This window comes from Nannospalax galili, unplaced genomic scaffold, assembly GCF_000622305.1.
Source record: "Nannospalax galili isolate Female #2095 unplaced genomic scaffold, S.galili_v1.0 scaffold312, whole genome shotgun sequence".
NCBI lineage: Eukaryota > Metazoa > Chordata > Mammalia > Rodentia > Spalacidae > Nannospalax > Nannospalax galili.
This window is the reverse complement of record NW_008335967.1, coordinates 3,745,159-3,761,090: the sequence shown is the minus strand read 5'-3', so window position 1 is coordinate 3,761,090 and position 15,932 is coordinate 3,745,159. Positions and strand designations below refer to the sequence as shown.

General features: G+C 45.1%; 1 protein-coding gene across 1 annotated transcript in view; it reads left to right on the top strand.

Annotated features, from left to right (window-relative positions):
- The window catches only part of Cdhr3 (cadherin related family member 3), a 64,810-nt gene extending 51,292 nt beyond the window's left edge, over positions 1 to 13,518 (top strand). The window contains exons 13-19 of the mRNA XM_008830788.1: positions 598 to 769; positions 2,185 to 2,435; positions 5,436 to 5,617; positions 7,588 to 7,601; positions 9,278 to 9,309; positions 11,574 to 11,622; positions 13,226 to 13,518. Of these exons, the coding sequence (XP_008829010.1) occupies positions 598 to 769; positions 2,185 to 2,435; positions 5,436 to 5,617; positions 7,588 to 7,601; positions 9,278 to 9,309; positions 11,574 to 11,622; positions 13,226 to 13,518 (993 nt within the window). The remainder of the gene's footprint in view (positions 1 to 597; positions 770 to 2,184; positions 2,436 to 5,435; positions 5,618 to 7,587; positions 7,602 to 9,277; positions 9,310 to 11,573; positions 11,623 to 13,225) is intronic.
- The last annotated feature ends 2,414 nt before the right edge of the window (positions 13,519 to 15,932 follow it).

The window sequence follows — 15,932 nt, the reverse complement described above, 5'->3', positions numbered from 1 at the left end:
ATGGATTTGGGTGCTTACTTACACCACACACACACACACACACACACACACACACACACACACACACACACACACACACACACACACACACACACACACACACACACACACCTGAATGTGTATACACACTATAGAGAAGCTAACAGCAAGGATCTAGAGCAGGACAGAACTAAATTGAAGTCGCAACTCAGTCTCCCACCAATGGAATGGTTTTAGGTCAATTACTTGCTATCTCTAAACTTCCTTGTCTTCATCTACAAAATGGGAGCAATCACATTTGTCGCTCTCACATGAGATTAACTCAGTGAATCTATGAAAAGTACTTATCCCACACAGTGAGCACTCAGTATGATTTAGCTCTGAAGAATAACCGTCTTGGACCAGCAAAATGGCTCAGCAGCTAAAGACACTTGCTGCCGAGCCTGAATACCTGAGTTTGATCCCTGGGACCTACATGGTAGAAGGAGAGAACTGACTCCCACAAGTTGTCTTCTGATTTCCACACATATGCCATGGCACATCCATGCATAAGCCCCTCCCTTCATACACAATAAATAAAATGTAACGAACATTTTAAACATCTTCCCACTGTTCTAGGTTACTGTGAACATCATTGGAGAAAATGATGAGAAGCCGATATGTACCCCAAACTTTTATTTCATGGCCATCCCAGTGGACCTGAAAGTCGGCACAAACATTCAGAATTTCAAGTTGACATGTACTGACCTTGATTCCAGTCCCAGATCTTTGCGATATTCCATTGGTTCAGGTACTGTATTTTGTGTTAGCAGCTCTGGACTCTTCAGGGAGGGATGGGACAGTGGGTCTTTGTTCACACACTGATCTGAGCACAGAGTGGGGGTGGGCTGACCATATTTTGCATGAAGAAGGAGGACTGAAGAATCCTTGGGTCCCTTTGCTTCCCAAAACTCTCAGTGACAGCTTCTGCCTCACTTAATTCCCCCAGATGGCCCCCCTCAACCAGATTCACCCCCGCATAACTGCTCCAAGGCCCCAGGAAGGGTGAACCCCCTTAATGGTACACCTCCTCAAATTCCCAGAATATAATGAGTATAATTTTTTTTTTCAACTCCTCAACCACCTCTTTTCCTGAAAGCCTATTATGGGGGAAGGGAATCCCAGGCCTCTCTCAGGATAAGAATAGATTAAATAGATTAAACACATTTTGAATCGTGTTCTGAGCAATTCTCTTCTGCTCCATTCATTTTTTCTCTTTAAAAATATACCATTGTGGGGAGAAGTGGAAAAAAACAGCACCCCTCAATGGAAATTAGACCAAAATAGCTGTCTAATGAAGTGCTGGGGCCAAAGATTCAAACCCAAACAAACAGAGCAATTGCATGCATGCGAAAGAGTGGAAATCCGTCTTAGCTGCCTGCTGAGCCTGGCAGAGCAGGAACTCAGCAGTGCAGCCTCTGAGCCACCGTGTCACAAAGCCCAGGGGCAGACACTGCCTGGAGACCGCAGTTGCTGAGGATGGAAATAATCCATACCGAGAGCCTCAAGGCCTTTATGGAGCACTTTGCTGCTGAGGGAGTAAAAATTGCATCATCTCCTGCTCCATTTACTGGTTTTCAGACAGTAATGAGTCTAGAGACACCAGAGGATGAACAAGAGCCATGCTCGGCTGGTAGCCTTCCTGGCCTAGGCTCCTGGGGCTGTGATCATGGGCCTCAACAGAGCTGTGTGAGTGTTTAGCAGGGAAAAGGTGCAAATTCCAAAGGACCTGGGTCTGCAGTCCTTACAAAGCCAGGAGGTACTTTCCTTTAGTGGATTTCAGGGATACCTGTCACCAGTGTGGCCACACAGGCTCCATGAAAAGCACAGGGTGAACTGGGTTGTGGTTAGAGATGTGTCTTGCTCTCCTCTCTTGTTGCACACTTGATGGTCACATTGGGAGTTCCCTGTGTGGCTACTAGATAAATGCTGGCTGATAAGCTAGTAGGGGTTGCACCAGGATGATTAAACCTCCACCCAGTGGCACTAGGACAGAGATGTGGTCCTTTTCCATTTATTCCTTGCAGTTCATCCCTATCCCAACTCTGCTACATCAAAATTACAGTGTGAACATTTGAGGAAAAGGTTAAATGCCATTTTCTTCTAAATCTTTATTTTTTAGTCTTTTTATTCCTTTTACCAACACTTGTGTCAAATCTCACTTAGGCAACATCAACAGTCATTTTACCTTCTCTCCTAATTCTGGCTCCAACATCACACACCTGCTGCTTGCATCCCGCTTTGACTATGCTGGTGGCCTTGATAAGATCTGGGACTACAAGCTGCTTGTCTACATAACTGATGACAACTTACTGTCTGGCAGAACAAGAGCCGGGGCTCTTGTTGAAACAGGGACAGTAACATTGAGTATTAAAGTCATTCCTCACCCGACCACAATCATCACCACAGCTCCCAGGGTAAGGATTTGGGGGCCGGGGAATCTCTAGCCACAGGCCTTTAGCATTTATAGCAACGGAGCTCTTTGACCCAGAAGTATGGGATGGACAGAAAAAAAGTTAAGGCATTGGCTGGATTAGAGGGGCCACTGAGTAGTAGAGGAGACCGTGCGAGAGCCTAGACTCACAAGAGCCGCTGACCTATCCCAGTGAAGAAGAGTGTTATCTGTGCAGGAACACCTGGTGGATCGGCCATTGACCACTGGGGTAGAAACTTTCCATCTCTGCAACAAAACACTCAAGATGCGCAACTAAATGAGGAAAGATTGTTTTGGCTCAGGGTTTCAAAGATTTGGGGCCACAGTCAGCTGACTCTGTTGCTATGATGAGGCAGAGCATCAGGTCAGAGAAGGTGAAGCAGGGCATCAGGGTGTACTGGAGAATGTGGTAGAGTGGAACCGCTCACTTCATGGCAGCTCAGAAGCAGAGAGCTAGAGAGGAAGAAACCAGAGATAGACAAGGTATACTCTTCAAAGCAGACCCAGAGACCTACTTCCTCCAACCAGACCCCATCTCCTCCTTATAGTCGATTGCACATGAATTCATCAATGAATTAACACATTAATGAACATAGCACCCTATTGATCAAATCACCTCTCAAACCCACAGCACTTGAGCCTTTGGGGGACATTTTTAGACTTAAACCACAACCACCTGTGGTGCTTGAGACACAGGAGCCAATTTCTGTGGGCACATGGCCAGTTGCTCCCTTCACAACCCTTCTCTGCTTGTTCATAAGAACCATTGTAAGTCAGTGGTCCATGAAAGCAGTAGCTTAGCTGCCAGTCACTCTTCTCAACTATTTTTCTGAGACAGAAATTTGCAATGTAACCCAGACTGGCCTCAAACTCACAGTCCTCTTGATTCAACCTCCTGAGTGCTGAGATTACACACCTGGTTCCTTTCCACTTCTTCTCAAGTCACTATGCTCCAAACTGTACCCTGTACTCCACCTCCACTCCAAACACTTCATCCACTCTACCAATATTGATGTAATTCTTGTAAGTGTTCATTACTGTAGTGAACGGGCCAAAAATAATCTCTGCCCTCATGGAGCATAGAGTATAGGCCAAAGCTTCTCAAGGTCCCTAGAGCAGCAGCAGCAGCATGCCCTGAAAACATGCTAGAAATGCGGATTCTCAGGTCATTGCAAATCACTGAAGTCACAGCTCACCCAATCATGATCATCACCCTGACTTCCAGGGAGGAATGCTGGAACTTGGAACCCTCAACTCTGTGTCCTGATCAGTTGGGTCAGAAACGCTGAGGGTGTGGCCAAACAGGTGTTTTTCATAAGACTTCCAGGGAATTCTGATGTGTACTGACCTAGATTGAGAACCACTGGCCTAGAAGGGGAGACAAATTACAAACAAGTACGCTAATTAATAAAATAATTATAGATCATGGCAAGTGGTACAAAGAAGGTTAGCCGGTGGCATAGCAATCAGTTTTGTGAAGGAAGGGAAAGCCTTGGAATCTGACAGCAGGTTTCTCTCTCCCTCTCCTCCAAGGAACTGGCTCTTCTCCTTTGCTCCCTCCTTCCCTATCTGCCTCCTCCTTCTCTTCCTCAAAGCTACACCTCTGGTCAGCTTTGCCAGAGGAAAGAAATCAGAACCTTAGAGAACTGCCTATGAAGGAGGCTAGCCTCTTCTCAGAGTCTTGCTAAGAGCTGGTAACGTTCACCTCCCCTTTGCTTCAGTCATTAGAGCCCAGTGAGTATAGACCTGAGGCTGTGTTGGTTACTTTTGCATAGCTCTGACAGAACAACTTAAAGGGTAGATTTATTTTGACTCACAGTTTCAGAGGGTTCACCGTGGTTGCTTGGCCCTGTACCACTTGGGCAGGACATCATGGCAGAAGGAGCATGTAGCAGAGAAGGCCCTTCACCCCATGGCTCACAGGGAACAGAGAGTGAGGAGGGGACCAGAAACCAGGTGTACCCTTAGCAGGTACACCCTCAGTGATCTACTTCCTGTAGCTAGGCTTCATCTCCTAAAATTTCTAGAACCTTTCAAAATAGTGCAGACAGCTGGAGGAGCAAGCAGTTCAACACATGAGCTTGTGGTGGTTTCTTTTTTGTTTTCACTTATTCTTTTTAAGATTTATATTTTTATTCATGTATGTATGCCTGCCTGTATGTATGTGTACCACATGTGTGCACTCACAACACATGAACATCCACACACATGTGCCCTAGTTCTCTTATGGAGGTCAAAGGACAACTTGTGGGAATCAGTTCTCTTCTTCTGCCATTAGGGCTCCAGAAATCAAACTCAGGTCATCAGGTTTGGCAGCAAGTACCTTTACCCACTGCGCCATCTGTGGGGGTTTCAAACTCCTAACAAACCCTGAGACCTTCATGCAGAATGAGCTGGAAGACTCTCCTTAAGAATTGCCAAGTCTCTTGGGTTCACAGCATAACCTAACTGACATTTCTAATCCTGAAATCTCCACGACTCATTTGTTATCTGTCTCCCACTCTAGGAAGCAGATTCCAAACTTGAGGTTTCACTGTGATCACAGCCCACATATCTGGCAGTTGCAGCTGTATTGAGTGAACACTTAAAAGCCCACAAGGTGTTAAACTAAAAAACAGCTTTCATGGCTCTTGCCTTCCCAGTGAGAGACAATGGCTATATTAGTCCCCAAATTATGCTGTGTTATGGCATAAAAAACAGCCAGTATACTCTTTAGCTTTGAGGAAGAGGAAGAGAGAGAGAGAATGAAATTAAGTCAGGAGCTAATTTTCAGTTCTCTAATTTTCCTGGGTTTTGTCTAAGGGACGTTTACAAAGATTATAAATAAGGCCAGAGCTGGAGGCAACAAGAACTATGGGCGCACAGATGTCCAATTTGCAGAACAGGAGCAAGCAGTGGCATAAACACTCCACACAGGGGAATGCTGAGTGTCAGAGATGCTTCTGCCCTCACTTACCCTCCCTCCCTCTGTCTGTCCTTCAAGCCCAGGATCACCTACCAGATCCTCAGGGAAAATGTGTACTCTCGGTCTGCGTGGTATGTGCCTTTCATCAGTGCTCTGGGCTCCATAGCTCTTCTGGGTCTTCTGGGGTCCCTGATGGTCCTGTTGGTCAAAGCTATCTACAGACACTGTCCCTGCAAGACCAGGAGGGACAAGAAACCTCTGTAAGTTCTGGTGGGCTGGGACTTTCCTTGGGATTTTTGGACAAGGCAGGGTACCTGGTTTGAAGGAGGGAAGAGGAGATGTAGAGGAGGAATCCCAACTGCCCTTGGGGCTGGGGCACCTAGTCACCTATGGGGCCAAGAAACCATCTCATTGGCTTTTTCTGGTAGCTTACCCCAGCCCTGATGGGCTCTCAGTGCAAGTAGCCTGTGAACCTTTCAGGGACCTTACCCTGGATAAAAACTTCAGAAAAGTCCCGCTGTGATTAGCAATAGAACCCAAAGTGCTTTTATTCTGTAGAGAGGAGGAGATGGAATTAAAGGTAGCAAGGAAAACAAATGAGGGAAGTAAGCTTTGGGCTCACATGGACTTTTGTGTCACTAAACCAATGCTGTTCTTGTACATGTGACCCCATCTCCCACCCCTATGCAAACATACAGTAATCACATGCCAGGCTTCTCTCCTCCCCCGTCTCACCTGCTGAGGCGTGTACCTGTCACCGAGAAAACCTATGAATGTCACCGACATCTCCCAGAGTTGCAGTTTTTCATTCTCAGCAGCTCTTACAGACAGATCACAATGGTTGAGAGCCAGTCAAAGTCTGGGTTCCAATCTGAGCTCTGTCATTTTCTGGGCATTGGACTTTGGGCAAGTGAGAACCTCTGTAAACTTCAATTTCCTTATTTGTAAAAACCAACCAATGAAATAAGCAAATGCAAAGAAAGCACTTGGCAGTGTTCCTGACACAGAGCAAATGCTGCAGTCACCATAGCCAGTGTCTTTGAATGTTGCTATATTTTCCTTCATCACTAAGATCAAGTTGAGCTCGGGATTCTAGATTCCAAGTTTAGCTATATGCCTAAATATCTCAGGGAGTTGGAAGCTCTGTGTTTCAGGATTTCTCTGTGGCAAAAGGGAATGATAAGACTCAAATGCACAATAAGGGTAATTTAGAAGAATAACTTTTAACTATTGAGTAATTTGAACTCTCTGGATGAAAGACAAGATATAAAAGTATAAGATGTTAGCTAAATATGTATATTGCATTTTCATCATATTTATTGGGAAAGTTCATTGCTATTGGCAACCTTGACTTCAAGGTGAGAAATCCCTGAGCATGTGCTGAAATTTAAAAAGACATTTTTGTTTGGATTCTACTTACAAATTGACTTTAAGAAGAAAAAAACTCACCTTGTTTCTAACAAAAGTCATTCCTTACTCTTGAAAGGATGGTGGTGTCACATATGAGATTTAGATAAAAGTTTTTTAAAGACTTATAGTGACCCAATAGACACTGCAACTTACATGCAATTTATGAGTAAATGTTAAATATGCACCTTAAACCTGGTTGTTTCTACTCACATCCTAAATACGGTTTTCAGCATGGCACAACCCAAAAAAAGAAACTAACTAGAAATTCAGACCCAGACCTATACTCTTTGAAAGCTAGCTGTACCATGTGGCAGCCAACACTTGTCAAATAGCAAGGAATAAAATTAGAGCCTCACAGAATTATCAAATCCAAGGTTGTTGTGGGATGAGTCTTAGGCACCCAGTTCAGCTCTTCATGTTATGAGAAACTGAAGTTACTTGCCAGCTCTCTGGCCTCTCTGCTGTGAGCCAAGCCTGCTGCTCTGAAAGCTACTGGGGAGGAAAATGGGACAAGAGGCTAGTGGTCCCACTGGGTGGGTCTTGGCCTCACTGGAGATCTGTATTCCCTGGAGTTTTATGAAGCAATAGTTCCCTAGTTCAAACCCTATACCCTCCCTAGTTCAAGGCCATCAGTTACAGAACTGCTTGGTTTAGAGCAAGCAGTAGCCTAAACTTAATTTTTGTCCCCATCCCTGGCCCGTTTTCAAACAAGTTCCCTTATCCTGTGGAATCTAATTGCCTAGAGGTCACATGTTATCATATATGTACATCTATGTGGAATATGGTTTGGTTAATTAATGCTCTTCTTTTTCCCCCATAGGGCAAAGAAAGGAGGTATGTCCAATACCTGCTCTCTTGGTTTGTTTTCTGTTCTTTGATTACTCTAATATACCATATAAAATAGGATCCAGCTAATAAAATAGGATCCAGTAGGAATCAGGGCACATCTGTGTCTTGGATGGGGAAGCACAGCATTAGTTGTTGCTGGTAACTTTGGCCCACTTGGACCATACACAGTGGCCCTGCCTGCTTCCTACTGAAGGTCATCTCCAGTTAACTTGGTTTAGCACCTGGCTCTATCTCCTATGGAACCCAGTTAACCACCCCCCATGAGGACTTCTCCATATGTTACAAACAACCAGTATCTCCCGACTGCTGCCCATGGAGGGGCTGACCTCTCATGAGAACAGTGAATGCTCTGTCTTGGACAGATACCTCTCCTGAAAGAACAAGTGACACTTCATTCTCAGAGTGTAATGGATTTGATCATTTTCACAAAATTCATTAGGTCAGACTGGTTAATTGATAAGCCCACCAAAGAGTATGAGGCCCAAGGTATTTTATCTTGACTCTGACCAGGAATTGTTACCTCAAGACCACTACAAGCTGTGGGGAAAGACTGGACATAGATTTGAAAAACGTTTTTAAAAAATGTTTGCCTTTGGAACACAGTATATTTTGGGAGCTCTTATCTAATCCCTAAAAGATTTTAGGGTTACCTCTTGAGTGGGGAATGTTAGAGTAGCAAAGAGTAGCTGGGCGTGGTGGCGCACACCTTTAATCCCAGCACTTGGGAGGCAGAGGCAGGCAGATCTCTGTGAGTTCGAGGCCAGCCTGGTCTACGTAGTGAGTTCCAGGCCAGCCTGGGCTACACGGAGACCTTGCCTCAAAAAGACCAAAAAAAAAAAAAAAAAGAGTACAGGAAGTCAGAAAAAAGTAATGGCAAGATATGGGAGGTATTGGAGGGGAAGGAGTGGGCGTGGATTTGATCAAAACACCTTATATGCATGTATGAAATTCTCAATAAAGTTTTTTTTTAAAGTTAAAAAAAAATGTTTGCTTTAGCCAAGTGTGGTGGAGCACACCTTTAATTCCAGCACCATGGAGGCAGAGGCAGGCAGATCTCTGTGAGATCAAGGCCAGCCTGGTGATACATAGTGATTTGCAGGCTAGACCCTGTCTCAAAAAAAAAAAAAATGTTTGCTTTAGTCACTCTAACCATAGGGATGTGTCGATAAGCAAAAAGCACGTATAAGCAGGATTCTAGTTCTGATTATAATGGTTATTGATCACATGGGGAGAGATGATCATAACAGAATTTCACAAATTGTTTCCAATTCCAGTTAGTTTTTAGAAAGAATATAGAAAATGAATGTAAAAAATCACCTTGTTATAAACAAATATATCAACCCAATCTTTCTTCGTTATCTCTAAATCCACTTGAGAGCTAATTTCCTTGGACCAGTATTAATAAATAACTTGAGAAAAAGTTGTAAAAATTAAATTGTGTATATTCAACATATGTGCATATATGTGTGTATATGTGTGGGTATGTTTTTCTAAGAAAATTGAAAACTGTCAACTAGCACATCTACAGACAGGAAAATTCTTTGCCATGTCTGTAAGACTGAGCTTAAAGCCTGTTTAGAGAAGTCCTGTTGTGGGGCTGGAATTTTAAGGTCAATTTAGCATCTAAGACACTTCAATACTGCCTGTTATTTTCCCTGCAGGCACGAAGAATATGAAGAGAGAGGCTGAGGTGGTGAGTGTGGTCAACCACAGGCACCTGGCCTGGGACACACACACACACACACACACACACACACACACACACACACACACGCACACACACAGCAGGCCTTAGGAATATTTATGCATTCTGGGAGGCTCTTGCATTTGGCCACTGGCACAGGCGGCAAGCTCCTGATAGAATTCCTTCCCTCCACCGAACATGTCTGCTGATGTATTTGCAGAAGCTCTGGGTTTCATAAATATTGAGTAGTGGTGTTTATTATCTGCACCAGCTCTCCAGCAGAATGTGTTGGGAGAGTGGAGCTTAAAAACCAGACCTGGCACTTCAGTTTTCCATGAGATTTAATTTTCCTTCATCCACAACCTTGCAGGAAGGGGACAGAGAAAGTGTAAGACCTGGGTCTGGGCTTGGCTCTATCACTTAGCCATATGATGCTGGGGACTCCCAGGCCTCTTGGAGTTTTAGATTACTCACCTGCAAAATGGGAGGGAGGACACCTGTCCAGAGATGACAGCTGGGGAAATCTCTTGAAAACTACCAGGTGTCCTACACACATAAAGCTTGAAGGGTGACTTGAGTCACATCCTCCCCTTACCCTCTTTTACTGAGTCTGATCTACTCACTAGGTAGAAATGGAACTTGAAGATAACTTCCTTCATCTCTTCCCAGCCTCCTCCACGATAAACCTTTTTGTGATCCAAGACACATACATTTGGTGAATGTGCATCATGAAGAAGTCGATTGGGAGAATGGGGGTGGGGGGCAGTAGGTTTACGTTCATCATCTTACTGCTTATGCATTCAGATATGTCTACTAATGGGAGGAAGGGGTAGTCTTTGGTCTCCAGGGTCTTACTGTCTATGGGAAGTACCCTTGGGGATGCCACTCCAAGATGGCCTTAGCATTTGCCTCATTGGTCTATTAAACCCCCATGACATAAAAATTGGGGCTGTTGGAGGCTGCTGGATGGCTTAGTGATTAAGAGCACTGGCCGCTCCTGCAGAGGACTTAGGCTCGATTCCCAGCACCCACATGACAGCTAACAACCATCAGTAACTCCAGTTCCAGGGGAATTCAATGCCTTCTTTTGGCCTCCACTGGCACCTTACAACATGGATGTACTTATACACATGCACCCAATGCACTCATATGCATAGAATAAAAATAATAAGTAAAATATTTTTTTAAGTGGGGCTGCAGGCCGGGCATGGTGGCACATGCTTTTAGTCCCAGCAATTTGGAGGCAGAGGCTGGTGGATCTCAGTGAGTTCAAGGCCAGCCTGGTCTACATAGTAAGTTCCAGCCCAGCTGAGTCTATAGGGACACCCTGGCTCAAAAAGTGGGGCTGCTTAGTGATCCAGTAGATGAAACCCATACAATTCCCACTTCTCTTTAGCATCAGGGAGCTGTGAAGAAGTGAATAGGTATTCATGCCCATGATGAAAGGCCTGTTGAAAGGCCCACTGAGTTCTAAAAAGCTCCTCACTAGCATGCTGAAGACCTTGACTTTGTCACTTTTTGAGGGAATCATGGAGTGAAGGAGTGTCCATAGATTTGGGACAGGAACATAGGTGGAACTCAGGTCTAGAGGATGGCATACAATACAGATCATGGAGGGTAAGGCAACACTGTTGGCTTCTAAGAGGACAGGCAGTGGGGTTAGGTACTAGAAGGTAAGAGTGCCAGGATGAGGTGACAGGGTTCCAAGTGGATGCTCCTGTGCCATTTCACAAATCTGCCTGATCTGACAGTGATCCTATGAGGCAAAGTGAGCCTCAGGTACTCTCAATTTTACACAGCTTAGATATCATTTGCTCAGGGCACTTTCTTAACCCCCAGGTCTGGACTAACTGTCCCCTAACTCCTGCCTATATCCATAGCATCTGACATCTCTCCTATCAAAGCCCTGTGACTACATTGTAGCCCCTGTTTATCAGTGGCAACTTTATGTAGACAGCCTTACCTGCCTTATTCACTATGGTGTCCCCAGTATTTGACCCAGTACCTGGTGAGTAAATATCACAAAGATTTGGACAAAGAAAGCCAGGTGTGGTGATATATGCTTATAATTCCAGTATTTGAGAGTTAGAGGCAGGAAGATCAGGAAGCCAAGTTCATTCTTGGCTACATGTCAAGTTCAAGACCAGCCTGGGCTTCATGAAACCTTGTTTCAAAAAAAAAAAGCTTTGAGTAGAGAGCTCAGCCATAAGGATAGGGGTCTTGCCTGGAGAAGATCATAGGGTTGTGCTTGAAGTAATCTCTCTTTTCCTTAGGAATCTGTCCAGATCAATACTGTCTTTGATGGAGAAGCCATAGACCCAGGTAACCAAAATGGCAATACCACTCACCAGAATGCTTTGTGTGCTCCGGGAAGAGTCAGGAAGAGTCTGTCCAGTGCCCTACTCCTTTTTTTAAAAAAAATTTATTTTATGTGTGCGAGTGTTTTGCTTACATGTATGTGAGTTCACTTGTGTTGTGCAATGCTCTCAGAGATCAGAAGAAGATGTCAGATCCCCTGGAACTGGAATAACAGATGGTTGTTAGCTGATATGTGGATTCTGGGAACTGAACCCAGATTCTCTGCAAGAGTAGTCAGTGATCTTAACTGCTGAGTCATCTCTCCAGCCCCTCCACTGTCCTGTTCTTAACTGCTGGTCAGTACCTTTGGCCATGTTGTCCATGGTGTGAAGCTGACCCTTCTAGGCTAAAAATGACTGAGATGAGCTCTGAACACAGCTGGGCAGACCTGCAGGCCCAGTTCCTGTTTCCCACCTGCAGCCTACTCTCTAGGACATGCTTTCTTCCCCCACTGCCTGTTTACCAACCAATTTAGGAAACTAGTGAGGCCACTTTTTGTTTTCTGCTCACTAGCCCTCCCTTGCCTATCCTCATCCTCCCCGCAAGACTCTAGTGACATCCGATTAGTAGCAGAAGAAATAGCAAGTTTGGCTTCTTTTTTCCCCTCAATCAGGGCCAAGACTTTCTTCTAGGTCAACATGATGAACCATAAGGTAAAGCTGGCCTCCAGAGCTCTCATCGCCCCCCTGAAATCAGCTCCAAATTTAGCTCCTTTACACACATCCCTCCACTTACAAAGGCTCAATTATAGATGTGAATAAAGGGAAGGAAACCAAATTCAGGAGGCAAGTGTGTTGGCTCCCTGCCACCCTCATATGCAAACGGCTCCAGTCCTCCGAAGGAGGATGGCTCCTCTCCAGCGAGAAGCTGCTGCTATTGGAATTAAATTTCCCTCTATTATTAGGTACTTGTTACCATAATGTGCCCACATTAGCATAAGTGCTGGTGGGATCCTGAGCCGAGAGAGGCCACTTGTGCTGTATCGTGGTGGCAGGAGCTGGGGCTTGCCTCAAACCCCAGCTTGCAAAGCAAGGGCCAGGGAGGACTTTTGCAGTTCTTGTGTGTTTGAGAGAAGAAAAAGAGGAAGAAATGAGCCAACTGGCCTAATATGAACAAACATCAATTAGTGTCTGCTGGCTCCAACATAATAAAATTGGTTCTCTCTCCTCATCTCCAGCCAGGCCAGATCTGTGTGTCTGTGTCTACTAATCTCTGCCAACCTCTCTGCCAGCCTCACATAAGTAAGAATCAAAGGCTCCCGCACCCCTTTTACTTGATGAATTCCTTTTTATGGCCAGGATTCAGGGGTCTTTTAAAACAAAATAAATCAAGATCCTAATGGTAACTATTAGAAATTGAACCTAATTTATTCCATGCCCACAAGGAGCTTGAAATTTACATGGCCAGCTCATCCTGCAAGTGAGATGGCGGCAGAGCCTTCCAAACCTTCCTATCCTTCCAGCCTGCCTCAGCCTTCCCCAGATATCACAGCGCAGCAGAGAAGTGAGGACAAGGCTGAATTAGTCAATTTCTTCTTTTATATGATGGTGGTTTTTCTGCCTCCTAGTGACCGGGAAAATATATGAATTCAACTCAAAAACTGGAGCCAGAAAGTGGAAAGGCCCATTAACTCAACTGCCCAAATGGACAGAGTCCAGCCCCCAGCAGAGAGGTGCTGCTGATGAAAAGAGGGGGCCACAGAAGAGCACCATTGAGGAAAGAGGCCATGCACAAGCCCAGGACGTCAGCCCCAGTTCCAGAAGTTGGAAGTATGAGCTGGACACCCCAAAGAACAGAAACCCAGTGGGAAGGGCAACCCCTAAACACGCGGGAAAATTACCTGTGTGTAAGCCTGTGTGAGGGACAGGGGCAAGCCTGGGGTGATGCCCCACCCTAAATTCCATGGGCATAAGAATGGGCTGGGTGCAGGTGCAGAAATGTGGGCAAAAGGGCTTCAGACATCCAGGTTCCTAAATGGGATATTTGATAAAACATTAAAAAATAGCCCCAAAAGGGGCTTTGATCATACAATGGCCTTCTTCTGAAATGGTGCAAGAAACTTTTCTCTCTTGACTCAGAGACCCGTGCTCATGAGCTGGGAGTGCTGACATTTGAATCCCAAGCTGCCCATGTTCTGTGCTCTGGTGGCCAGTCCTCACATTTGATTTTCTCTATTATGTCTGTCCTTAAGTTCAGACACCCTTACTTAAAATACAAGTCAACACTGTACACCTTTGTGGGTGATCACCAATCTTTTTGAAAGTAGATAGTACATGATGAGCCATTTATTTGGGAAGAAGAAAACACGATAGGCAGCTTTTTGTTGTTTTACTTTCCATTGATGTATATTTGATGAAGCATGCAGATCTAAGGTGTTCAACCTGATAATAGGTAGACTTCTCCCAAAGACAACCACTGTTTTCTTTATCATCATAGATTAGCTTTGTCTATGTAAAATTCTCAAGAATTCACAGAGCATGCTCTTTTCTGCCTGGCTCCCTTCACTCAGTGTCGTGTCTCAGAGATGCCTCCATACCTCATCATAGCAGTGGTCCGGTTTCATCATGTCCGGTGTGATCCTGCTCCAGTCAGAGGAGAGGTGGTGGCTCCAGTGTACACTCTAGCATCAAAGACTGAACATTTCAGTCAACTTATCAACTCTTGAGATTGTCAGTTCTTTTCATTTTAGCCATTCTGATGAAAACAATCCTTGAAGTGAAATCACTCTTTTTCTCAAAGCTTAAATCATACCATCCTTACAGCTCCTGCCTGTCTATTCCCACTTCTCGCCATCGGCTCTGAATGTAAATACTCTGGGAAGCTCTACCCAGCAGTAAACCTCAGACTCTCCCTGTTGGTCTAAGCACTGAACTGAAAGTGAAAGATGTCACAATGGGACTTTTCCAACGGAAGCCAAGAAAAACAGCACAAGCCTCTGTTTCCCTCTGTGACTGCTCCTCAGCTGCTGATGCCTTCCTTAGTCTAATAACTACCAGAAAGGGCCAATGAGGGTCCATGAAAGCAGCACCCCACTCTGAGCTGGGGAGGCCCAGAGCAGCCTGGGGGAAGACTTCAAAGAGCACAGTGGCTGGCTTTCTGGGTGCCTGAGCCAGTGTAGCTTCTCATGAAGATGTTCGTAAAACTGACCTAGATGGGGACTCCCTTAAATGAGTTTAGATTTTGCAAAAGAAGGCTGAGCTATTTCCTTGTGAGGGTGAAAGTGGGTGAAGTGGCTATGATTACATATTTCAGACTTTCAAGCTGTGGGGCTCAAACTAAAATGCCTTCCTCAGAAGCTCTTAGCTTCCATGCAAGCAAAATAATGGTTTACAAGGCCATTCAGGGTAACAGGAGGTGGGTGCAGGTAACACTGGGCAGGAGACTGGGACTTCGAGAAGGATGAGCCCTGTGTGAAGAGCTGGGGTCCTCCTTGATGACCACAGGAGGAGCCTGGAGGAGACAGCACTTTTTTGCATATTTGATCTAGTGAGACTGAGGTTAAAGGCTGAGAAAACATGGGACTTCCCTTCAGTCTGCCATTTTTCTAATGTGTGCATGCGTGAGTGTGTGTGTGTGTGTGTGTGTGTGTGTGTGTGTGTGTGTGTACATGGACCTTTGTCAGAAAGTAGTGGAGATGCCAAAGTAAGAGTCCTGCCTTTTGTAATCAAGCCACCATACTATGATTACAACCTCACATGGTAACTTCTGTGCAGAAGGTGGAAGAATCCTGAGGCCAATGAGTTATTTTATCTGGACCCCAGGGAAAAGTCAAAAGGGGGAAGGGAGAACCGGATCACCCAGACTGTCCTATGTGTCACCTCTGGGGGACAAGATGTGGCTCTTGCTTGAAGGTAATAATCTAACTCAAAAGATAACCAGTTCATGAAGGAGACACCAAGAGCTCTGCAGTCGTGAGCACCTGCAGTCCCGACTACTCAGGAGGCTGAGGCAGGAGAATCCCTTGAGTCCATCAGTTCATGCCAGCCTGGGCAACATAATGAAACTCTGGAGAAAGAGGAGGGAGGGAGGGAGTAGAAGAGAGAGGGAGGGATAGAAATAGAAACTCCAATACACAGGCATTTTTTTCTTGATGTACCTTTTTGTTTTAAAATATTTATTATTTTTATGTGTATGAGTGTATTGTCTGCATGTAAGTGCACTTATGTTACGCAATGCTGCAGAGGTCAGAAGAGAGTTACGGATGGAACTGGAGTTACAGACGGTTATTAGCCACCATGTAGGTGCTAGGAATTGAACCTGGGTCCTCTGCAAGA